Source organism: Salvelinus namaycush, chromosome 27 (genome assembly GCF_016432855.1).
Source record: "Salvelinus namaycush isolate Seneca chromosome 27, SaNama_1.0, whole genome shotgun sequence".
NCBI lineage: Eukaryota > Metazoa > Chordata > Actinopteri > Salmoniformes > Salmonidae > Salvelinus > Salvelinus namaycush.
In genome coordinates this window covers 32931791-32956729 of record NC_052333.1, presented here as the reverse complement: position 1 = coordinate 32956729, position 24939 = coordinate 32931791, and the positions used below count along the sequence as shown (strand labels likewise).

General features: G+C 44.9%; 1 protein-coding gene across 1 annotated transcript; it reads right to left on the bottom strand.

Annotated features, from left to right (window-relative positions):
• Positions 1-1472: 1472 nt before the first annotated feature.
• Positions 1473-23764, bottom strand: LOC120022169 (transcription factor AP-2-epsilon-like). The gene is made up of 8 exons (XM_038966041.1): positions 22635-23764; positions 11561-11712; positions 8782-9225; positions 6159-6213; positions 3909-4140; positions 3085-3203; positions 2614-2752; positions 1473-2301 (listed from the first exon to the last, which is right to left on the bottom strand). The coding sequence occupies exons 1-8, from the start codon at positions 22861-22863 to the stop codon at positions 2040-2042; spliced, it is 1632 nt and encodes a 543-aa protein (XP_038821969.1). The 5' UTR covers positions 22864-23764; the 3' UTR covers positions 1473-2039.
• Positions 23765-24939: the final 1175 nt, after the last annotated feature.

The following is a 24939-nucleotide window of genomic DNA, read 5'->3' as shown; positions in this document are numbered from 1 at the left end:
CAATTCACACAATTATCAAGAGAACATTTATTTAAATAAAAACTGCTGTCTGGTTTGCTTAATATAAGCAATTTTAAATGATTTATATTTTTGAAACTTAAGTATATTTAAAACCAAAAACTTTGATACTTTTACTCAAGTAGTATTTTACTGGGTAACTTTCTATTAAGGTATCTTTTACTAAAGTATGACAATTGGGTACTTTTCCCACCACTGATTATGTAGCTGTAACAAGTATCACCCTAATTTTCCTCTGCATTCAGGAAAAACTAAACCGCTATACATCCGGATGGGAAAACTGGGCCACGGTAGTGAACATCAAGCCAGTGTGTCTCCAACTCCTCTCTCCTATATCACAGACAGGTGATTAATAAACATTAAACAATCCCTCCTCTCCCAAACACACCGGAATCTGACGGGAAGAGCAGCATATGTTTGCCTGGAGGCACAGCGAGATGGAGAACAACCCTGCTGAGTGTCAGATATTGGAGAGGGAGGGGGAGAGAGAGGGAGGGAGGGGCAGGTCACAGGGAGATAGATGGATGGGGGAATTGACACTTGGGGTAATATGGAGGGAGGGGGCAGGTAAGGAGGTGTAGAGAATGGAGAGAACCAGAGAGAACGAGCAGGTGATGAGAGGTGGTGTAACAACATGAGGGAGGGGGACGGTAGCTGAGGTGTGGAGTTTGTTGTGCACTGGGGTCGTGGCGGTCTCCCAGGTACCGGTGGGGCTGGCTGCTGCCTGGCGCGGTGACACAGTTGCCGCTGTGATGGTTAGGGATCGCTTTCACCTCATCGCTTTGGTGTAAATGGGCTCTGAATTTTGAGTGGCCCCTGGGGTGCAAGTTCGCATCAGTAATTATTTTGTGTGTGTGAGAGAGAGAGAAAGCGAGGTGGGTAGTGTGTCTATGGTTAATCATAAGTGGTGAATTGCTACTTTTTCAGAATATTCTGTTTTTGTAATGATTAGCAACAAATATATTTTTTTTTACTTTTTTGTAAATATTTGAATTGAATATCTTAAACGTTATTCTTCAGATTTTTTATATTATTTTCTAATCACCAGAAATTGTACTTTTTTTAAACCATTAATATTTTGAAGATAGATCTATTTTATAGCCAGTGGCTTGTAGGTATTAAACTCCTGAATAAATAAACGTATTAGAATAAACCTTGAATTGACATTAAAAATACTGCCGTAGGAAAAGCATCCTTTCACCATTATCGACAGTGAATGATAAAACATGATACCCAGACAGTCCGCATTAGTGATTCTTTAATAATATATTACATTTATGCCGTAATACAATAATTATAACAGTAATAACATTAACAATAAACATACACAGTAAGTACAAATGATTAGGTTTTTTTCTTAACTTACCCACACCTACCCTCTCCTTCAACAATAGCTGCCTCTGACACCACGCCCCCACGCCCCCATGCCCACCCCCAAAAACTCAATACCCAGCAGCACCCACATAGAATCGTAGTACACAAACTGCCCATCCTATGGGGTGGAGTTGGACGGTATCCAATGTCCAGATGAGGAACAAGCAAAACTGAGAAAGTTGGTTGTAATGGATATGGCTCATCTCTTGTGACGAGATGTTTTCAAAGCGGGTCCAAGTCCAGACAGTCAAACAGACCTTGAAGGGAAGTAACATAGAGATAAATAGTTGTATCTCTTTGGGAAGTAGAGGGGGATCCTATGAATGCAGGTTGGGGTATCATCTTGACAGTCAGACAGGGACAGAAGACCAGAACTCATCCAGAAAATGTCATTGGCAGTTAGAAATGGACACTGCCTAGAAAACCAGCAGCTCAGAAGAAAAAGTCCATGCGTCTTTGAGTGAGGTGGCCGACACATATACAGTACAAACATCACCACGCCCTTCCCTGTGAGGGATCGGGCCATAGCAGGAATTTCAGAAAGAAATCTCAGTCATTGTCTTCATAAAGGTACGAGAAGATGGAATAGAGAAATCAGTCCGTCCGTCAACCTCCAATCTCCATTCTCCTCCAAAGACGTCGTTTCATTATTTGCGGTGCTTCATCTCCTTCTCGTGGTGGCCCTTGCCACCCCCCTGGTCCTTGTCCAGCATTTTGATGGCCTCCACCAGGTAGCTCTGGAAGGCGGAGAGGGCGGCGCAGATAGCAGGGGTACCGAAGCCGTGGGTAAGCAGGCTGAAGTGGGTAAGATTGCTCTGGACCCCGTGCTCCAGACAGGGGTTGGGACGACTCGCCCCCAGAGGAGAGCGGTCCTGGGACATCAGGTCCACAAACTCCTTGCAGATATCCCTGAGGAGAAAAAGTAGGAGAAGGGTTAGAATTGTTCAATGCTAATGTTAGTTTTGAATAAAATGTTCTTCATTATACCCGTTAACATTTTCAGGTCAACATGTAACAATGTAATGGGACGATAATCACTATCATTAAAACTGTACACATTTCCTAAATAGCTTTGTCTGCTTAAGTTGAGCTGAAAATCTTTCACTCAATGCACACTATGTATATCTGTTTGTATATGCGATACTGGAGATTGTTCAGTATTAGTGAGACTATCTACTGTAAGAGTATACTAGGCCCAGACGGGGATTATAAGCCACTCACTTGGTGGCCAGCAGCATACTGCGTCGTGTGGGAAGCTGCTCGGGGTCACTCTGCCTACACAGATACTCTGCTGTCGCTCTGGCAGGGAACTCCGTCTCGCACACGTACCCAAAGTCACGGGCCAGGTGGACCGCCTCACCTGGGAAGAGATAGAAAAGGTTAGTGAATGACCGGATGTCAATTTGGAACGTTGGCAGGAAATAAGGAAAAACATAGCTCTTTGTGTGATGCTCTTGTTTGGATTCACTATTGGTTTATGTTACTGAAGGGACTCACGTTGTTATTACCAATTTACATTCAATTTAATTGTGCAAATACATTTTTGTTGAAAAGTGAATTACAGTGGCAGTAGATTTTACTAGAGATTTTACTAAGCAATAACTGGGAAGTATGTCCTCTACCTAGAGTTGTTCTTTAAATCTGTGTGTGTGTGTCTGTCAGTACGTCTACAAGTCACTGTGGGCCCCTTACCCTCCACTAGAGCCGTCAGGAGGGTGACGTTGGCGGCCTTGCGTCGCCCGGCGGGGAGATTAAGCCCGATCTTTTCCAGACGCTCTCTCAGACAGCGCCCGCCATTCTTTGACTTTGCCCTGAGGGAGGAGAGAGGAGACAGAGAGAGCAGCTTAAGACCTGTCTGTGTGGCCCGCGTAACAAACCACTGAGCCTAGTCCCTGGCTGCTCACTGAGTGTCCTCATGGCCATAGTCTAGTGCTGCTGCCACTTGAGGGTTTCATTTCATACCCAGCCATCATCATGTCCTGAAACATCTTAAGACCTGTCAATAAAGACGTCTGGATGACATGTCTATGGACGCATCTTAAAGACACCTCAAGACATCTTAAATATAGAAGACGTCTTAGAAATAATACGACGTTTTAGGACACTATAAATAGTATTTCTGTGATTCCATTGCTTTTTACCCCTTTTTCTACAGTTAGATATGGTGCCGAAGAATTTCATAGTAGGCAATGATTTGAAATATGAACCACTGTAATATAATGTATGAACAACGAACAGGAAAAGCGCTTCATTAAAAAAAAAGATGCATTAAAAATTAATAGAGGAATTTAAAATGTTTTGTATGATGTATGCATTATTACATTCTCTGTGGAGGAGTGGGACTTTTCTCACTGGATACATTAAGCAATCAGGGGTGACAAATAATGTATTCTATGGTTCAGAATACATGAATATATCTATTGTTCAGACTTTTCTTATTTGATTTATTATCATGTGTGAAGCCTCTCCACTGTTTCTCTCTCCCCACCCCTAACTCCAAACCCCACCCCTCTCACCTGCGCAGGACTCCGCCCAACAGGGAAGCGTTCAGGCACTCGGGCGGGGCCAGCCGTCGCTGCACCTCCCCCACGGTGACCTTGTACTTGGAGGTGGAGCTGAGGAGGGAGAGGCGGCCGGGGACGGAGCAGAAAACCTCCCCTGGGTTGGACACGGAACCAATCCCTAGACCATCCTTACTGAGGTGGAGAGCCGACAGGGACGAGCCGTTCAGCTTGGAGGGGATGGGAACTGTGGAGAGAGAGAGAGAGAAGGGAGGGAGGGAGGGAGAGATCGAGACAGATAGAGAGAGATGGGGAAATGGCGAGATAGGAAGAGAAGGAGAGATGACAGAGGGAGAAAAAAAGAGTGAATAAATATCATATTTCCACAATCCTTTCTAATAGACTTGAAAAATGGTCCTCCTTGATGTTCTAATGAAAGTCTGGTACCACTATTGTTGTTGTTGGGGTCACAGCAGCTGGGTGCCATGTTTCCTTTAAGTAACACATCTCATATAGATCTTATTCACGCCTCACTACTTTCACAGTCCCTTTTCTCTGACTGCTAAGCTTGAAGACCTTCATTCTCAAGTACTGAGTGTTGCTACAACTTCAATTGCCACTTTACAGGTTTAAAAATGGGGACAGGCAACACTATCATATGAACGCAAATTATAGAATTGCCGTGGCTAAGACAGCATTTGAACCGTCAAAATCGAAGCGTTGTGGTGATATTTGCCGTTTACTTGAGAGGAGTATTCGAAAAATGATTACGATTTAAACTGCCATTCAGTTCCTAATAATGATTTGTGTTGACGTAAAAAAAAATGGTCCCCTTAGCTTTTTCATTTGTGCTCAAACATCTTTGTTACATCATCTTTTAAACCTTTAATTTGTTTTCATGAGATTAGCTGGTGTAGCCCACTAATCACACATCATCCCATGCCAGGACTGTGGGCTTGGATCTAAAGGCTGATGAATTGAGAGCATTGAATGAACCCTTTCCCTCTGTGAGCGTGTGTGTGTGTGTGTGTGTGTGTGTGTGTGTGTGTGTGTGTGTGTGTGTGTGTGTGTGTGTGTGTGTGTGTGTGTGTGTGTGTGTGTGTGTGTGTGTGTGTGTGTGTGTGTGTGTGTGTGTGTGTGTGTGTCTGCAAATGTGTGTCTCTCTTTTTCCCTCTCTCTCTCTCTGTATATGTTCCATAGAATCTATACCCAGCTCCCTACTACCCTTATCCCTTTGGCTCAGTGCATCCTCCCAGTGACTAGCTATACTGTTGCGGAGTTATTATCTCTGTGCCTACTGCCAACTGTGCTAGTGCTGCCGATGTGATGCCGTCTCTCAACTCTCTCTCGGTGGGCGGTGTGCATCTCTTTGCGACGCCCCACTGTGCGGCACAGATTCCCGGACAGAAGGGAGCTCTCTCGATCCCCCATTCAGAGCCAGCCAGGACCGGCCGCGAAGCAGCGAAGAGGTCTCTCTCTCCCTCTCCCTCTCCCTCTCTCTCTCCCTCTCTCTCTCCCCCTCTCTCTCCCCCTCTCTCTCCCCCTCTCTCTCCCTCTCTCTCTCTCTCTCCTCAGATCCCCAGAGCCGCTTATTCATGTGGGCTTTGAGTTTGTTCTTATGCTCTTAAATCTGTGGCCATGAGTACGCGCTGTAATTGATACATAGTCAACCTCGGCGAATCACTGGAACGATAGTCATCCCTCATGAAAATGAGTGTTGGTTGCAACATTTTAAGCATTGCTCATGCATAGACGCCATGTCTCATGTGTAGTTACTCAAGCTGATTTGGGATTCAACTTGAAATGGTTAATCGTGCCCCTGTGTCTTGTGAAAAATTCTAGTTCTAAAGTGTTGGTAATATTAGAGTGATCATACGGCTGTGAATTTCCCCAGAACTCCTCTTTTATCACTTCTTTCCCCTCCCTTTTTCTTTGCCCCACTTCTCTTCTCTCCTCCTTGCTCTAATCCCCCTCTCTCTCCCTCTCTCTCTCATATGACCATGAACAGTTCATTAAGAATGACTGCCTTCAGGGTGAAGTCTGCAGCCGAGTATTAGAGGACTTCAAATGAAATAGCAAAACAGAATTATTTATAGTGTGTGTGTGTGTGTGTGTGTGTGTGTGTGTGTGTGTGTGTGTGTGTGTGTGTGTGTGTGTGTGTGTGTGTGTGTGTGTGTGTGTGTGTGTGTGTGCTGGAGGGGTGGTTGGTGTTTATAGGGAAGGCTGCCCACAAACACACACACACAGAGTTCTGCCATCCCTTACCTTTCTTAATGACGGAGTGGTCCAGGATGCCCAAGGCTGATCCCTCCTCCATTCCCTGTGTTGGGTAGATACAGTGGGCAGTCAGGATCATTTATTCACTACCCTCACCAGCCAATCTTGAACCAGTCTGGGGCCAAGTGCAATCTATAATTTAGCTCTTATCACAGTGTATGAAAATTGTAACAGTTGATCGGTAGTTTTGCCACAGTCTCGCGGTTCGTTAGTGCAGTTTATTGAGAAGCCGGCATTAATTCTATGTTGAGGTGGTTATTGTAGGGCCAATAATACGGTATATTCCACTTAGCAGGCGCTTTTATCGAAGGCCACGTGAATACATTTACAGTGTATGTGAGCTCTATGAACAGGGTGGAGTTGTGGTCCACACCCTATAGGTGTGGAAGAAAAAGCAGTTAATTGCACTATTTGTTGAACCTGGCAGTGCAAATATACAATGTTGTGTGGTCAGAGAAGAAAAAAGAAGACAAAAGTTGGCCCTGCTTAACATTGTCTTTACTCTATGATAACCTGGACATAGAACTGACATATTTTGTGTTTGTGAGTTGAGGGGGGGAATATTGGGCTATTGGCATGAGAATGAATCACTTTGGCAAGTCTATATGTCTTTTGCACATTTTATGTGTGTATTGTGTGTACTGTGTGTATTTTTGATATGTTAAGTTGTAAAAGAAAAAAACTATAGCCTAAATATGTTTTCACTTAAATTACAATGACGCTAATCATGAGCTAAATCCTGCAATCGCACTCCTTTTCAATGTGAATTCAATGCGCATCGGAAATTGTGAAAAATTTCATCTTAGAGCCCAATTTTCAAGTCCCTCTAAATCTTTATATAATGATCTATCTTAAGCCTACATATTTTTATATGGGCGGATTAGGCTGCCTAACTTGTCTATTCAGCAAAGAAACAAAAAACAAAGTTGCTTGTTTATACTAATACACTCAGACATCAGGGGCCTGCCATTACTTTTTTTGTTTATATCATTGAACTCTAAAATAAAGTAAACAAAATAATTCCCTATAACAAATTCAACAAACATTTCAACATGTTAAAGTGTGAAGTGTTTGCCATTTCTGGGGTCTTTCTATGATATTAGTTGTTTATTAATGTACTTTTACTGAAATTCTACATGTGTCATGAGAAGTATGATAAACATTCTTCTGCAGAGCGAGATGCTCTTTGTGTCGGTTTTATAAGGGGCTCAAACGTGCGAATTGAATGCGTTAATCAAATAAAGGGTCTGTCAAAAGAGGGCGTTTAACACAAACATGCCCTGGATGACTCCGTGCCTGCCGCTTGAGTAAGTGTTTCTTTGTATTAATGACCACGGGAATCAATTTGTTGCGCCGAATTGTCTGTGAGGGATGCAGGATGCTTTGAACAAATGCGTCTGAATCTGCAGCTGCTTGCGTGTGGTTGACTACTCAATAAATCCATAGCAACGTTTAAACTATTCTTCTTGCTAAATTGAAAATGCATACCATAATATGTTGAACACTTCTCCCTATGACTTCAATGGATATCGGCTAAAGCCATCAACGAAACGTTGGCTTGCTTCATGTGTTTGTGGATAGACCATAGGCTTAACAAATAACAATACAACTATTTAGTTAGGAAAGAATTACAACATTCCTAATATTATATTTAATAGAATTACTATTATGTATTTCTAGGCTATTTCTGTTTTTTTATTTTCTTCAGGAGATGAATATAAATGGTGTTATTGTTTTCGCTGCAATTAATACATTGTCAATAGGCTATTGAATTTAGAAATAAAGTAGGTATATATGTAAGACAATTGTATAAATCAGCCTATTAATTTGTTGATATTTCCGATATCCATGTCTACTTAAATTTACCTGAAAGAAATGGCGTATCCAAATCATCTATTTGAGAATTGCGTCCACAAAGTAGGCTAATATAGTTAAACAAGGTCTAATAATGTAATTGTTAGTTGCTATCAGATGTAATTGTTTGATCTCTGCTCGCTATATTTACCTTAACAACACTTTGGGGATTAGGTTGAACTAATATAATTTTTAAGCTAACGAGACAAGCGAGGCCCTGCAATTAGTGTACCAATTCCGTTTAACGTGATTAGGCCTACATGTATCCATCAACGCAATCATCACGTTTCCAGCCTATTTACAAGGAAAAGATGTCCACGGTCTCTAAATAAAGTGTTAAAACTGTGCGTATACTCTCACAATAAGATCAGGGCGAAGAGCAAGGTCATTTCAATTTGACAGGTGACCACTTCGAGACAACTATTAGTCCAAATGTTGGTAAATATGCAATATTTTACTATATGAATTGCATTTACAATTAGGTATTTTGGTAGGGTGGGCCCTTTGGGAGAAAAAAAACGATTGCGTAAAATACGCACCAAAAAAAATGACTATCACAGTAACAAAAGAAAAGTGACAGAAAGAATCCTTGCCATACACACAATTATTAGAATAGTTGTTATAGATTATTCCATTAAAAAAATTGTGGGTGCATGGGTTAAGCTATGCGCTGGAAGGTGACTTTTACGCACGACCAATATAGTGTTTGTGAATGAGAGAAGGAATAATAAAAAGGTCCACGCACAAATAAACCCACCTGCATGTCCTCCAGTCCGTGATGTCCAATATGCATTCCAAGAGGACCGTCTCCTAGAGCTGCGGCACCCTCCCCGAGTCCGTGGAGAAGCCGGGGTACACCCGGGTACTCCCGACGGTGGTCGAGGCTTAAAGCCCGGTGTGACTGTGACAATAGCCCTCCCTCGTCCGACCGCGACCTCTGCGAGTGCCATGCCGCTTGCTGATGCTGATGTATGGAGTTGATGGAGTTGTAGGGGTCCGATAAGTGAGAGTATGCAGAGTCCTGGCTCTGGGAGTATGAGAGCGAAGACTGTGGGTATGGAGGGGGGAAGTACGGAGGTTGGAAGTCAGAGGCCGGTGTGTGGCAAAGCGGGGGAGCCGAGGAGTAAGCTGCCTGGTTCAGCGAGGAGAGTTGGGACAGTCGCCCACTCGGCGAGGAGCCGGTCAGTCCGTCTGCGCGGTCCTGTGCGTAAATTAAAAAGTTGGTTAGGCTTGTAAATCCACACATTTTTTATATTATATGCAAATGCGTCGATTATATGCACCAAATGTCAGGCCTATAATTCAAGATAATTTTTTCGATTCAAATAATCTTTGCAAAACTATAAATAGTATCTTAAACTTTATCATAAGCACATTATAATTCGTTATTATTGTGTTAGGTGATTAACTGAACTGCAATGTAATTGCAATATAACACAAAAAGAAAAGGACCTTAGAAATACAATTTAAATCAGTTCGATAGCCTATATAAAACCGCACAAAACTTAGTCTAACATCTTGACCACAAAACAATACAAGTGTAGCCTAATATTCAACTATTAAATTCTAAAATGTCCAAATAACTCAAACGGAGGGTTTGATTTGCATGTAGACAGGCAGCAGGTGCCCCTGGCATCGCTGCCTGGCAGTGTCAAAAAGGTCATGGCCACTAAGAACCCCAACAGAACAAAGGACAGGTATCTAATGCGCTACAGCATTATATTGCCCCGGGAAATACAACACTCAATATGATGAAATATGTGCACACATTTATGACTACAAGAGCCTATGAAATATTTACAAAATATTGCAAATATTTTCAAGTTAAATATAAAGCGATATAACCTAAACATAACTTCTTTAGCCATTTTGTCTGAATGAGTCATCATGTAATAGTGTAATAACATACAATTATCAATGCAGTCATTTTGCAATATTCTCCAATTGTCATGTAGCCTACATTCCTCTCCATATGCATGCACTTCCTGGTTAAAAATCGATTTTTCTAAAGCTGGGTCACTCGGATCAATTTTGTTGTTGGAACAATGTCCATTTTTAGAAACGAGCAAAGGGGGGATTTAAAAGCAAAAGTTCATTTAAAATATGTATACAATTATAAATGTCAACATATAACTGATAGCAACTAGACTAATACAGGCTACCATCTGTTTGCCTTGTACACTTCACATGTTTAGCAGTTTCAACTTTCATTATGCTCACCACAGCAAAACGCAATGGGACTTTTCAACATGATTATTATCTACCATCTCAAAGTGTCATCCTCGTTTAGTTGGCCCTCTTTAAATTAATATTTCTACGGACACTTTGATGCCGTCCGATTCTCCCTCCATCTGACATTCCGCATACAGCCGATCTATCCAGACAGCTGACAATGACAATAGGGGCGCCGCTAGTGCGAAGTTAACGTCACGTATCTGTGCCCACTCAAGTCAAGACAAAGTTGTAGAAATTGAAGATGACAAGACCATACAGGACCTAATCTGGGCTGCAGACTAGCGCGTAGTATTGAATGTACAGGGACTCACCATAGCCGAATATGTGTGGACTAACATCTCTTCTGGTTACCAAAATTCACAGTCTAGGATATGGATGCCGTCAATGTCTTAGCTACGTCACCAAATAGTTATAATCCAAGCTACTTTCATCTGTCTACAAGATCCATGCAGGAAGTAGCTCAAGTTTTTTTTCTTCTTGCTTTTAGAAATGTCTCAACGTGTCAACCCTCAAGCACGTGCGGTTTAAGGATGCTTCTGCGACACGCTGTCAGAAAGTGTCCTAAATTTTCCCCATGCGCGCGCTACTTATAGGTTTCTGAACGCGCTCAACAGAATGAAGGGAGGGGTTGGGGGGTCCAGTTCTCTTAAAGAGATATTCATTCAGACATTCATTCATTCTCCCACATTTATGTTTGTTTGATAATTTACCTACCTTTCCTTTCTTTTTGGATTAGACGGTTGTTAAACGTAGTTATTAAACTAGCCAAACATCCTTCATATTATTTGCCTCCTGTTTTAAACGCCAAATGAGAGGTCTTGTCCCCAGACAACCTAAAATCATTTTGGCACGCAATATGCATCAAATATCCTATTTGCTAGGCTATGAATCAATATCCAGCCTTCTTTTTTAACTGCCTCGTAATCAAACCATTACGCACGCTATCCATCTTGTTCAACTTTTTGTTAGATGATACAGATAATTCAAAACAACTTGTAAAGTGTTTTTGAAATATATTTACAGAATTTTGAATAATTTAAGAGTGCTGTCTTCTACAATGAGTGAATGTTATTTATAGCATTTCATGCACCCAAATTGGAAAATGTACCATTTGCTAAATCGGTCCTCAAACTCATTATAGCATCAAACAAGTTCTAACACTAGTTCTTGCCACTTTACACATACTATTTAAAAAATGTATATTCATTACAAGCATCCCTACCAGTAAAAGCATGAGAGAAAACTATTTTCCAAAATCGTTTACCATTTTATAAACTTCAAGCATAGCCAAATAATGTTACCTGAAGACAGAAGGGCTCAGTCTTCGTTCGCGATTTCCAAAGCATGATGACGCTGTTGTAAAGGGCGGCCGGGTTGCAGAGATTGGATTTAGGCTTGAGCAGGAGGTTATAGCGGGTACCAGGAGGATGGATAGAGACGAGCTGAAGGTAGACTGAAGAGTGAGTTAGTTGGAGTAGGGAAGCACTAGTTTTGTATGAGTCACAGAGACAAAAGACGGAAGTTTGGGGAGGGGTGTAAGGGCGGGAGGTGAGGGGAGTCAATAGGGCTGCTAAATTGGGGCTGAGAGAAGGTGAGAGTTTTATGCCAAAAGGAAACGTGTAGAGATGATAATAACACAATCAGATTTACCAAGTCGAATCCATGAAGTTGTACGGCAATGTGCAATTATGCCATTAGGTATGACCATGACATTTTAAGCAAACTGTATAGTGACCAGATTTGAATTAATTACAGGCAAATAATTATTCTAATTAAGTGTTTTCATAGATATAGCCATTCAAAATGAATTATTAGAAATGTACACTCAACTTCTGGAAACTGGTGTCTTTCTTGCTACTGTATCATTTGAAAACTTTTGTCCGGTATTTAGGAGACCCTGATGATTTTTTTTTACCAATTACATTTATCGGAAATTAAACATCATCGTCAAGCAGTGACATTCTCTTTTTGTAAGAAAGAAATTAAGAAGGTTAAATTCAGCGTTAAAATCTAAAGGCCAACGAACGGTAACTTGACATTTCGGAGAAAATAAGTCAAAACTAAATTCTTTCAGTTTTATGGATTGTGAATCTCATCTGCCAAAAAAACTATTGTTACACTGATATATCAGTGTCAAAATAACTTCAATAAGTAACCCATGCATAATTCTGGGATTTGCCATGACCTGAAGTGCCACACTGCGGTCAGAATGCCATCTAGTGGTAGAAAAAGCAACATGCATGGAGACATGGAAAGATATTTGTTTACCTTAACTACAGTACCAGTCAAAAGTTTGGACACAGCTACTCATTCCAGGGTTTTTCTTTATTTTTACTATTTTCTACATTGTAGAAACACTATGAAATAACACACATGGAATCATGTAGTAACCAAAAAAGTGTTAAACAAATCAAAATATACTTGATATTTGATATTCTTCAAAGTAGCCACCCTTTGCCTTGATGACAGCTTTGCACATTCTTGGCATTCTCTCAACCAGCTTCACCTGGAATGCTTTTCCAACAGTCTTGAAGGAGTTCCCACATATGCTCAGCCCTTGTTGGCTGCTTTTCCTTCACTCCGCAGTCCAACTCATCCCAAACCATCTCAATTGAGTTGAAGTCGGGTGATTGTGGAGGCCAGGTCATCTGATGCAGCACTCCATCACTCTCCTTCTTGGTCAAATAGCCCTTACTCAGCCTGGAGGTGTGTTGGGTCATTGTTCTGTTGAAAAACAAATAATAGTGCCACTAAATCGCAAACCAGATGGGATGGCATGTCGCTGCAGAATGCTGTGGTAGCCATGCTGGTTAAGTGTGCCTTGAATTCTAAATAAATCACAGTGTCACCAGCAAAGCACCCCCACACCATCACATCTCCTCCTCCATGCTTCACGGTGGGAACTACACATGCAGAGATCATCCGTTCACCTACTCTGCGTCTCACAAAGACTCGGCGGTTGGAACCAATTATCTCAAATTTGGACTCATCAGACCAAAGGACAGGTATCCACCGGTCTAATGTCCATTGCTCGTGTTTCTTGGCCCAAGCAAGTCTCTTCTTATTATTGGTGTCCTTAAGTAGTGGTTTCTTTGCAGCAATTTGACCATGAAGGCCTGATTCACGCAGTCTCCTCTGAACAGTTGATGTTGAGATGTGTCTGTTACTTGATCTCTGTGAAGCATTTATTTGGGCTGCAATTTCTGAGGCTGGTAACTCTAATGAACTTATCCTCTGCAGCAGAGGTAACTCTGGGTCTTCCTTTCCTGTGGTGGTCCCCATGATAGCTAGTTTCATCATAGCTCTTGAAGTTTTTGCAACTGCACTTGAAGAAACTTTCAAAGTTTTTAAAATTTTCCGGATTGACTGACCTTCATGTCTTTAAGTAATGATGGACTGTTGTTTCTTTTTGCTTATTTGAGCTGTTCTTGCCATAATATGGACTTGGTCTTCTGTATACCACCCCTACCTTGTCACAACACTACTGATTGGCTCAAACGCATTAAGAAGGAAAAAGATTCCACAAATTAACTTTTAACAAGGCAAACCTGTTAATTGAAATGCATTCCAGGTGACTACCTCATGAAGCTGGTTGAGAGAATGCCAAGTGTGCAAAGCTGTCATCAAGGCAAAGGGTGGCTACTTTGAAGAATCTCAAATATATTTAGATTTGTTTCACACTTTTTTGGTTACTACATGATTCCATGTGTTATTTCATAGTTTTGATGTCATCAATATTATTCTACAATGTAGAAAATAGTGAAAATAAAGAAAAACACTTGAATGAGTAGGTGTGTCCATACTTTTGACTGGCACTGTATACTGAACAAAAATATCCATGTAAAGTGTTGGTCATATGTTTCATGAGCTGAAATAAAAGATCCCAGAAATGTTCAATTTCTCTCAAATTGTGCAGTTGTGTAAAGTACTTACATAAAAATACTTTAAAGTACTACTTAAGTATTTTTTGTGGGTATCTGTACTTTACTTTACTATGTATATTATTGCCGACTTTAACTTTTACTTGAGTTTGAGTTTATTTTATTTTTTACAGGGACAGTGCACATTAATCAACGTTTCAGTAAAAGTGACGGTTTTAGCCAGCCGGCTAATTTTCAACCGCAGTCCCTGGGCAGGTTATTAAAAACAATTACAATATAGACAATCATTGAGCAGTGAGCACACGCAGCGCAACATAGGACAAGCAAGACATAGCATACAGACAGAGCAACATAGGACAAGCAAGACGTAGCATACAGACAGAGCAACATAGAACAAAAAACAGCCAGACAAAATTCATAAAAGCAACAAAGTGTTTCCACACCTCACAAGCTACAGACAACAGACAACATGGAAAGCGGCAATACACAGCTAGGGATTATGTTCACAAATCTGATTGACCTTTAGCCATGTCTTCATGCATTTTGTGAAAGTGTGATATGTGGTGCAGTTATGTGTGTCTGATGGCAGTGTATTCCAGACATGGGAAGCTCTCACAGAGAAAGCTGATTTACTAAAGGGAACTATACAGTCACCTCTCATGACAGACCTTGTGGATCTGCTGCCATATGTTTGGGTTTTCTGTTAAACAAAAATACTGAGTAGAGGGGGAGCCAGGTCATTTAGGATCTTGAATACAAGACATGCGCCGGTGTATTGCACAAGATTTTCCCAACTCAGGAGCTCATGCTTTCTGAGGATGTAACAGTGATGATGGCTATTGGGCTTCCTATCAAGCACTTTGAGAGCCTGTTTGTAGACAGACTGAATAGGTTTTAATGTTGTATAGCAAGCTTGGGCCCAACTAGTCAAGCAGTATGTTAAGTGGGGGAGTATCATAGATTTGAAGTACAGTTTTGCTACCTCTGTAGTCAAACAATTTCGTATAAATTCGGAAATTAGCTAGGTTGAATTTGGTTATCTGAATTACCTTTTTCACATGCTTTTTAAAAGAGAGGTTGGAATCAAGTATGATGCCAAGGTACTTAAAATCAGATAGCACCTGGAGCTTCTCCCCTGACACATAGACATCTGGCTCAGTAGCATCTGTTGCCCTCTTTGTGAAGAACATGCAAACCATTTTTTTCACATTGAGATGCAAACACGAGTCACCGAGCCACTTTGTAACCTGGACCATTACAGTAGTGAGTTCTTGTGCAGCTTGTTGTTTGCTCTTTGCATGCACATATATCACTGTATCATCTGCATACATTTGAACTTCAGACCCAGTACAGACAGAAGGCAGATCATTAATGTACAGGCTGAACAGGAGGGGCCCCAGTACATCATAGCTAAGACTGGGCGACAGCTCATTGCTCACTCTGACACACTGAGTTCTGCCTTCAAGGTATGATTTCATCCATCTCAAGGCATCGGGGGAAAAGTTGAACTTGGACAATTTTGTGATGAGAATCTCATGGTTAACAGTATCAAAAGCCTTCCTTAGGTCCAGAAACACAGCCCCAACAACGCCCCTTTTGTCCATCTTGGACTTCACATTTTCCAGAAGAAAGCAGTTGGCCGTTTCTGTGGAGTGTTTCGCTCTGAAGCCAAACTGCATGGAGTGTAATGTGAAGGGGCTGTTGTTGAGGTGGGCAATCAGTTGTTCTGCTACACACTTTTCAACAACCTTTGACACCACAGGTAGTATACTAATGGGCCTGTAGTTACTCACGTCAGCAGGGTTGCCCGATTTAAAGATGGCCGTTATTATAGCCGACTTCCATACCCTTGGAAACACCCCGAGACCAATAGATGTGTTGGTGACCTTAGTAATGGGGCCAATGAGTGACTCTTTGTAGTTTTTAAGAAAGGTAGAGTCCAGCCCAAACACATCTTTGGCTTTAGAGTTCTTTAGTGAGCTAATCACTTCACCGCATTCCTAAAGAAAATAATGTACTTTTTACTCCATACATTTTCCCTGACAGCCAAAAGGACTCGTTGCATTTTGACAGGAAAATGCTCCAATTTGAACACTTATCAAGAGAAAATCCCTGGTCATCCCTACTGCCTCTGATCTGGCGTACTCACTAAACACAAATGCTTAATTTGTAAATTATGTCTGAGTGTTGGAGTGTGCCCATAGCAATCCACCTGGTTTGCTTAAAATAAGGATTTGAAATGTTTTATACTTTTACTTTTGATACTTAAGTACATTTTAGCAATTCCATTTACTTTTAATAGTTAAGTATATTTAAAACTAAATACTTTTAGACTTTTACTCAAGTAGTATTTTACTGGGTGACTTTCACTTGAATCATTTTCTATTAAAGTATCTTTACCACACAATGCCACAGAGTTTTGAAGGAGCGTGCTGTTGACTGCAAGAATGTCCACCAGAGCTGTTGCCAGAAAATTGTATGTTCATTTCTCTACCATAAGCCACCTCCGCCGTTTTAGAGAATTTGGCAGTACGTCCAACTGGCCTCACAACTGCAGACCACATGCTATGGAGTATTTCTGTCTGTAATAGAGACCTTGTGAGGAAAAACTCATTCTGATTGGCTGGCTCCCATGTGGGTAGGCCTATGCCCTCCCAAGGCTGTGCCCCTGCCCAGTCATGTGAAATCCATAGGTTAGGTAGGGCCTAATGAATTTATTTGAAATGTCTGATTTCTTTATATGTGTAACGTCATCTGTGTGTAGCTGGTAAGATGAGTCAGGCGCAGGACAGCAGATATGAGTAATAAAAACACTTTTACTCAAAAATCTAAATATATACACGTAATATACACGGCCACACAATACGGACCACAATACAACAAACAATCACTCACAAAAACCATGTGGGGAACAGAGGGTTAAATAATGAACAGGTGATTGTGGGATTGAAAACAGGTGTGTGAAACAAAGACAAAACAAATGGAAAATTAAAAGTGGATCGGCGGTAGCTAGAAAGCCGGTGACGTTGACCGCCGAACGCCGCCCGAACAAGGAGAGCGACCGACTTCGGCGAAAGTCGTGACAATATGAACTGTAACTCAGTAACATCTTTCACATTGTTGCATGTTGCCTTTATATTTTTGTTCAGTATAGTTACTATACCAATTACATTAGTATAGTAGTGTAAAGTTAGTTCATAAATCGCATCACCTGTTTCAGAAAACAGGAAGAACATAGGTGTTATGCATACATTCAGTAAGTGTTTTTAATTTCAGTATTAAGCAGGACAACTTGGAATGTGCACATACTATCGTGTCTCTGTTGAAGGAACATTCTTCTTCCAAATGAAATCAACATTTAAGTTGAAATATTTATCAAAATTATTATTTATTTTATGCTTCACTTACTTTCATACATGTAACAGACTGCTTATATACAGTCATACCATCTTACAAACAACAAATGTTTATCGGGAAGCGCATGACAATGCAAATACAACCTGTTACTAAACACACTGATATATTCTGCCATTTTGGCTTGAGTTTTTCCTGGTCAGGATATGTTGTCTGCTCAGGAAAAACTCCTGCCCCTCATCTTCATGATCATTAATTACACAAGTGCATCAGTTTGTGGTAGGGGATTTCCTCCGATTGCCCATGCTACCCAAGGCTCCCTTGGCCCAGTCTCCACAGCTCCCCAGCCTTCTCCCACCACTCCTTTCACTTGAGTCATTTTCTATTAAGGTATCTTTACTTTTACTCAAGTTTGAAAATTCGGTACTTTTTCCACCACTGTTGGTCACAAATACCCCCCAAAAAGGTAGGGGCGTGAATCAGAAAACCAGTCAGTATCTGATGTGACCACCATTTGCCTCATGCAGTGTAACATCTCCTTCGCATAGAGTTGATCAGGCTGTTGATTGTGCCCTGTGGAATGTTGTCCCACTCCTCAATGGCTGTGTGAAGTTGCTGGATATTGGCGGGAACTGGAAAACTCTGTCGTACACGTCGATCCAGAGCATCCCATGCATGCTCAATTGGTGACATGTCTGGTGAGTATGCAGGCCATGGAAGAACTGGGACATTTTCAGCTTCCAGGAATTGTGTACAGATCCTTGTGACACGGGGCCGTGCATTATCATACTGAAACATGAGGTGATGGCGGCAGATGAAGAGCATGACAATGAGCCTCAGGATCTTGACACGGTATCTCTGTGCATTCAAAGTGTCATCAATAAAATGCTATTGTGTTTGTTGTCCGTGGCTCATGCCTGCCCATACCATAACCACACAGCCACCATGGGGCACTCTGTTCATATCAGCAAACCGCTCGCCCACACGACGCCATACACGTGGTCTACAGTTGTGAGGCCGGTTGGACGTACTGCCAAATTCTCTAAAACAAGGTTGGAGGCGGCTTATGGTAGAAAAATGCACACTCAATTATCTGGGAACAGCTCTGGTGGACATTACTGCAGGCAGCATGCCAATGGCACGCTCCCTCAACTTGAGACATCTGTGGCATTGTGTTGTGAAAAAACTGTACATTTTAGAGTGGCCTTTTATATTCCCAACACAAGGTGCACCTGTGTAAGGATCATGCAGTTTAATCAGCTTCTTGATATGCCACACCTGTCAGGTGGATAGATTATCTTGGCAAATGAGAAATTCTCACTAACAGGGATATAAACAAATGTGTGAAAACAAATTCAGAGAAATAAGCTTTTTGTGCATATGGAACATTTCTAGGATATTTTACTTCAGCTCGTGAAACATTGGACCAACACTTTACATGGATATTTTTGTTCAGTTGTAGTATGACTGTAACGTCCTGACCAGAGTTCTTATGTGTTTTGCTTGTTTAGTGTTGGTCAGGACGTGAGCTGGGTGGGAATTCTATGTTGTGTGTCTAGTTCGTCTGTTTCTATGTTCAGCCTGATATGGTTCTCAATCAGAGACAGCTGTCAATCGTTGTCCCTGATTGAGAATCATATATAGGTGGCTTGTTTTGTGTTGGGGATTGTGGGTGGTTGTTTCCTGTCTCTGTGTTTGTGTTCTGCACCAGATAGGACTGTCTCGGCTTTCACGTTTGTTATTTTGTTATTTGTTAATGTTCATCGTTTATTGTGTAATTAAACACGTTGAACACTAACTGCGCTGCATTTTGGTCCTCTCCTTCATCCCAGGAAGAAAGCCGTTACAGAACCACCCACCAACAAAGGACCAAGCAGCGTGGCTACGGGCAGCGACAGCAGCGACAGCAGGAGCAGAGAAAGGAGAAATGGACATGGGAAGACGTTTTGGACGGCAAGGGTTGCTACACATGGGAGGAGATCCTGGCTGGAAGGGATCGCCTCCCATGGGAACAGCTGGAGGCAGTTAGGAGAGCAGAGGCATCCGGAGAGAGGAACCGGAGTTATGAAGGTACGCGGCTAGCACGGAAACCCGAGAGGAAATCCCAAAAATTTCTTGGGGGGGGGGGCTAAAGGGTAGTGTGGCGAGGGCAGGTAGGAAACCTGCGCCCACTTCCCATGCTTACCGTGGAGAGCGGGAGTACGGGCAGACACCGTGTTTTGCGGAAGAGCGCACGGTGTCTCCTGTACGGGTGCATAGCCCGGTGCGGGTTATTCCACCTCCCCGCACTGGGCGGGCTAGATTGAGCATTGAGCCAAGTGCCATGAAGCCGGCTCTACATATCTGGCCTCCAGTACGTCTCCTCGGGCCGGTGTACATGGCACCAGCCTTACGCATGGTGTCCCCGGTTCGCCAACACAGCCCAGTGCGGGTTATTCCACCTCCCCGCACTGGACGGGCTACGGGGAGCATGCAACCAGGTAAGGTTGGGCAGGCTCAGTGCTCAAGGGAGCCAGTACGCCTGCACGGTCCGGTATATCCGGCGCCACCTTCCCGCCCCAGCCCAGTACCACCAGTGCCTACACCACGCACCAGGCTTCCAGTGCGTCTCCAGAGCCCTGTTCCTCCTCCACGCACTCTCCCTGTGGTGCGTGTCTCCAGCCCAGTACCTCCAGTTACGGCACCACGCACCAAGCCTCCTGTGCGTCTCCAGAGCCCTGTACGCACTGTTCCTTCTCCCCACACTCGCCCTGAGGTGCGTGCCCTCAGCCCGGTACCACCAGTGCCGGTACCACGCACCAGGCCTATAGTGCGCATTGAGAGTCCAGTGTGCCCTGTTCCTGCTCCCCGCACTAGCCTTGAGGTGCGTGTCTCCAGTCCGGTACCACCAGTTCCGGCACCACGCACCAGGCCTACTGTGCACCTCAGCAGGTCAGAGTCGGCCGTCTGCCCAACGCCGCCTGCACTGCTCGTCTGTCCAGCGCCGTCTGAGCTGCCTGCCTGCCCAGCGCCGTCTGAACTGCCTGCACTGCTCGTCTGCTCAACGCCGCCTGCACTGCTCGTCTGTCCAGCGCCGTCTGAGCTGCCTGCCTGCCCAGCACCATCTGAGCCATCCGTCTGCCCAGCGCCGTCTGAGCCATTCGTCTGCCCAGCGCCGTCTGAGCCATCCGTCTGCCCAGCGCCGTCTGAGCCATCCGTCTGCCCAGCGCCGTCTGAGCCATCCGTCTGCCCAGCGCCATCTGAGCCATCCGTCTGCCCAGCGCCGTCTGAGCCATCCGTCTGCCCAGCGCCATCTGAGCCATCCGTCTGCCCAGCGCCGTCTGAGCCATCTGTCTGCCTAGCGCCATCTGAGCCATCTGTCTGCCCAGCGCCATCTGAGCCATCCGTCTGCCACGAGCCATTAGAGCCGCCCGTCTGTCCCGAGCCATTAGAGCCGTCCGTCAGTCAGGAGCCGCTAGAGCCGTCCGTCAGTCAGGAGCTGCCAGAGCCGCCAGCCAGTCAGGAGCTCCCAGAGCCGCCAGCCAGTCAGGAGCTGCCAGAGACGCCAGCCAGTCAGGAGCTGCCAGAGACGCCAGCCAGTCAGGAGCTGCCAGAGACGTCAGCCAGTCAGGAGCTGCCAGAGACGCCAGCCAGTCAGGAGCTGCCAGAGCCGCCAGCCAGTCAGGAGCTGCCAGAGCCGCCAGCCAGTCAGGAGCTGCCAGAGCCGCCAGCCAGTCAGGAGCTGCCAGAGCCGCCAGCCAGTCAGGAGCTGCCAGAGCCGCCAGCCAGTCAGGAGCTGCCAGAGCTGCCCTACAGTCATGAGCTGCCCTATAGTCATGAGCTGCTCTATAGTCATGAGCTGCCCTACAGTCATGAGCTGCCCTACAGTCATGAGCTGCCCTACAGTCATGAGCTGCCCTACAGTCATGAGCTGCCCTCCAGTCATGAGCTGCTGCCCTCCAGTCATGAGCTGCTGCCCTCCAGTCATGAGCTGCTGCCCTCCAGTCATGAGCTGCCCTCCAGTCATGAGCTGCCCTCCAGTCCGGAGCTGCTACCCAGTCCGGAGCTGCCACCCAGTCCGGAGCTGCCACCCAGTCCGGAGCTGCCACTCAGTCCGGAGCTGCCATTCAGTCCGGAGCTGCCATTCAGTCCGGAGCTGCCATTCGTCCTGAGCTGCCTCTCTGTCCGGAGTTGCCCCTCTGTCCTGAGCTACCTCTCTGTCCTGAGCTACCTCTCTGTCCTGAGCTACCTCTCTGTCCTGAGCTACCTCTCTGTCCTGAGCTACCTCTCTGTCCTGAGCTACCTCCTAAATCATGTGGGGGCCTTGGGGAGGATTCTTAGGCCAAGGTCGTGGGCGAGGGTCGCCACTCAAAGGACGCTAAGGAGGGGGACAAAGACAGTGGTGGAGTGGTGTCCTCGTCCACCGCCGGAGCCGCAACCGCGGACAGATGCCCACCCAGACCCTCCCCTTGAGTTTTAGGGGTGCGTTCGGAGTCCGCACCTCAGGGGGGGGGGTACTGTAACGTCCTGACCAGAGTTCTTATGTGTTTTGCTTGTTTAGTGTTGGTCAGGATGTGAGCTGGGTGGGAATTCTATGTTGTGTGTCTAGTTCGTCTGTTTCTATGTTCAGCCTGATATGGTTCTCAATCAGAGACAGCTGTCAATCGTTGTCCCTGATTGAGAATCATATATAGGTGGCTTGTTTTGTGTTGGGGATTGTGGGTGGTTGTTTCCTGTCTCTGTGTTTGTGTTCTGCACCAGATAGGACTGTCTCGGCTTTCACGTTTGTTATTTTGTTATTTGTTAATGTTCATCGTTTATTGTGTAATTAAACATGTTGAACACTAACTGCGCTGCATTTTGGTCCTCTCCTTCATCCCGGGAAGAAAGCCGTTACAATGACAACCCTGTTTGTAAGATTTTTTATTATGACCAAAATGGTTCAAATCTGAGAAACCTCATCACCTGAATGTTGAATTTCTAATGGATTTACCCTATTGTGAATTCTGTGTCTGTACTGTCTAATGTACACACACACACACACACACACAGTTATCTTGTGGGAAACATGATTTTAATTTAAACTAACTATACTTTCTTACAGACACTGGCTGACGAGTATAATGAGTATGAATGCATCTTGTTTGCCTCGTTCTCTTACCTGCTGCAGGTGATAGATGACTGCCGAGAAGGCCTCCCCCAGAACCCGGAGGACCTGCCTGCTCTGCTGCAGACTGAGCCCAGTGATGGCTCTCTGAGGCTGAGCATCGCTCTGCTGGGCGACTGCTGCAGGCCTGCTCCATGGCCGCCTCCATGACGCGGTAGCAGGCGGTGAGCGTCTGTTGCAACTGGGGGCTCAGCTCTGTATCGGGGGGCTCCTCCAAGTCCATCACCTCTACACAGGCCCGGTTTACCAGCAGGCAGTAGAACTTAGGTGGCCCCACAGGCTCCTAGCTGCACAGGTCCAACAGGCAGGCGGAGAGGACTAACACAGGGCCTAACTTACCTGGTGTCAGTTTGGCCTGCAGCATGGGCCTCAGGGCCGCCCACAGACTGACCATAGTTGGCGTTAGGTCAGTATCCTTTGGTGTCCCACCTGGCAAGGGGAGGAACTGCGGCACCAGGACACACATATCGAGCTGGGTGTGGCCAGTGGCTTGGCAGAAGTCTTGGAAGACTGGCCAGGAGATGGAGGTCGGCTGGGTGCTTACTCCAGGCTCCAGGTTTTTCCTGAGAGGAGGGCGCTCAGGAGGAGTAGTCCCTTTTCATGACTCTGTTTCTGCTCCAAGGCTTTACATAAAGCTGGGACAGCACCCCTGGCCAGGAGCTGATTTGGGCCCCAGGGTAAAGCGCACACTGTAATCAGAACCTGGTAACAGTCTGTAACCAAGGCCTCATCCAGTTTGACTGTTGAATGGGAAGTTGGAGCTCCATTCTCTGCAGTACCTTCCTCAGAGCCTGTAGGGCTCTTCGCATCCTGAGCTGGTGCTTTGACTCCTGCAGTCTCCTGGCAGTGTTCGTGCTCTGTGATGACTGTTCAGTCTGGCTTGGCTGGTCTGGTTCCATCTCTTGTCTAGCCTGGTGCTTGTTTCTGCGGGCTCCATTTGGGCCCATCGACCAGCAGCGCTAGCAGTAGAGGGATGGTGGTGAGGAGCTGAGGGCAGCCAGCAGAGCTGTGCCCAGAGACAGAAGCTCCTCTGTGGGCAAGCCGGAGGCATCACTCCCCCGGATCGCAGTCACCAGCAGGCGACCTGGAAGACTCAGCCCCACCGCCTCAAAGATACGCCACAGCGGTGGATTGTCGAGCTGGCCACAATCGTGTGATCTATAGAACAGAAAGGATTGTGAATATAAGGGTGAGAAAATGTTTACCAACAATACCAGATTCAATAGAATTCCTAAGGGTTGAGCGATTAACCGAAATGTAGGTTATTTTTGACCAACATATTGACCGACATATTGCACAGTTTCTCTAGATATAAATCCGATCCAACCTGAACTGTGCAATGTAGTAGGGAGTTGTAGTGCATAAAAAAGTGGTAATTAACTACAATGACAATAGTCCTGTAACGGCTGTCTAATGCCTCCTCCTCAGATGAGGAGGAGGAGTAAGGGTCGGACCAAAACGCAGCGTTGTATGCAGACATAATGGAATTTATTAAAGAAAGACGAAACACGAAAACTCTTACACAAACTACAAAACAACAAACGACGTAGACAGACCTGAACTTGAGAACTTACATATAGACACGAAGAACGCACGAACAGGAAAGACTAGCCAAACGAACGAACAAACGAAACAGTCCCGTGTGGTGCAACAGACACAGACACAGGAACAATCACCCAACAAACAAACAGTGAGAACAGCCTACCTTAATATGGTTCTCAATCAGAGGAAACGTCAAACACCTGCCTCTAATTGAGAACCATATCAGGCAACACATTCAACCCAACATAGAAACACATAACATAGACTATCCACCCAGCTCACGTCCTGACCAACTAAACAAAGTAAAACAAAGGCAAATAAGGTCAGGAACGTGTCAGTACCCCCCCCCCCCCCCCCAAGATGCGGACTCCGGCCGCAAAACTGAACCTCAAGGGGAGGGTCTGGGTGGGCATCTGTCCACGGTGGCGGCTCCGGCGCAGGACGAGGATACCACTCCACCATTGTCTTTGTCCCCCTCCTTAGCGTCCTTTGAGTGGCGTTCCTCGCCCCCGACCCTGGTCTAGGAACCTTAACACAGGTCCCCCCTAGATAACTCAGGACATAGAGGTAGCTCAGGACAGAGAGGCAACTCTGGACTACTGGCAGCTCCGGGCTGAGGGGCAGCTCCGGGCTGAGGGGCAGCTCTGGGCTGAGGGGCAGCTCCGGGCTGAAGGGCAGCTCCGGGCTGAAGGGCAGCACCGGACTGGCTGGCGGATCCTGGCTGGCTGGCTCTGGCGGATCCTGGCTGGCTGGCTCT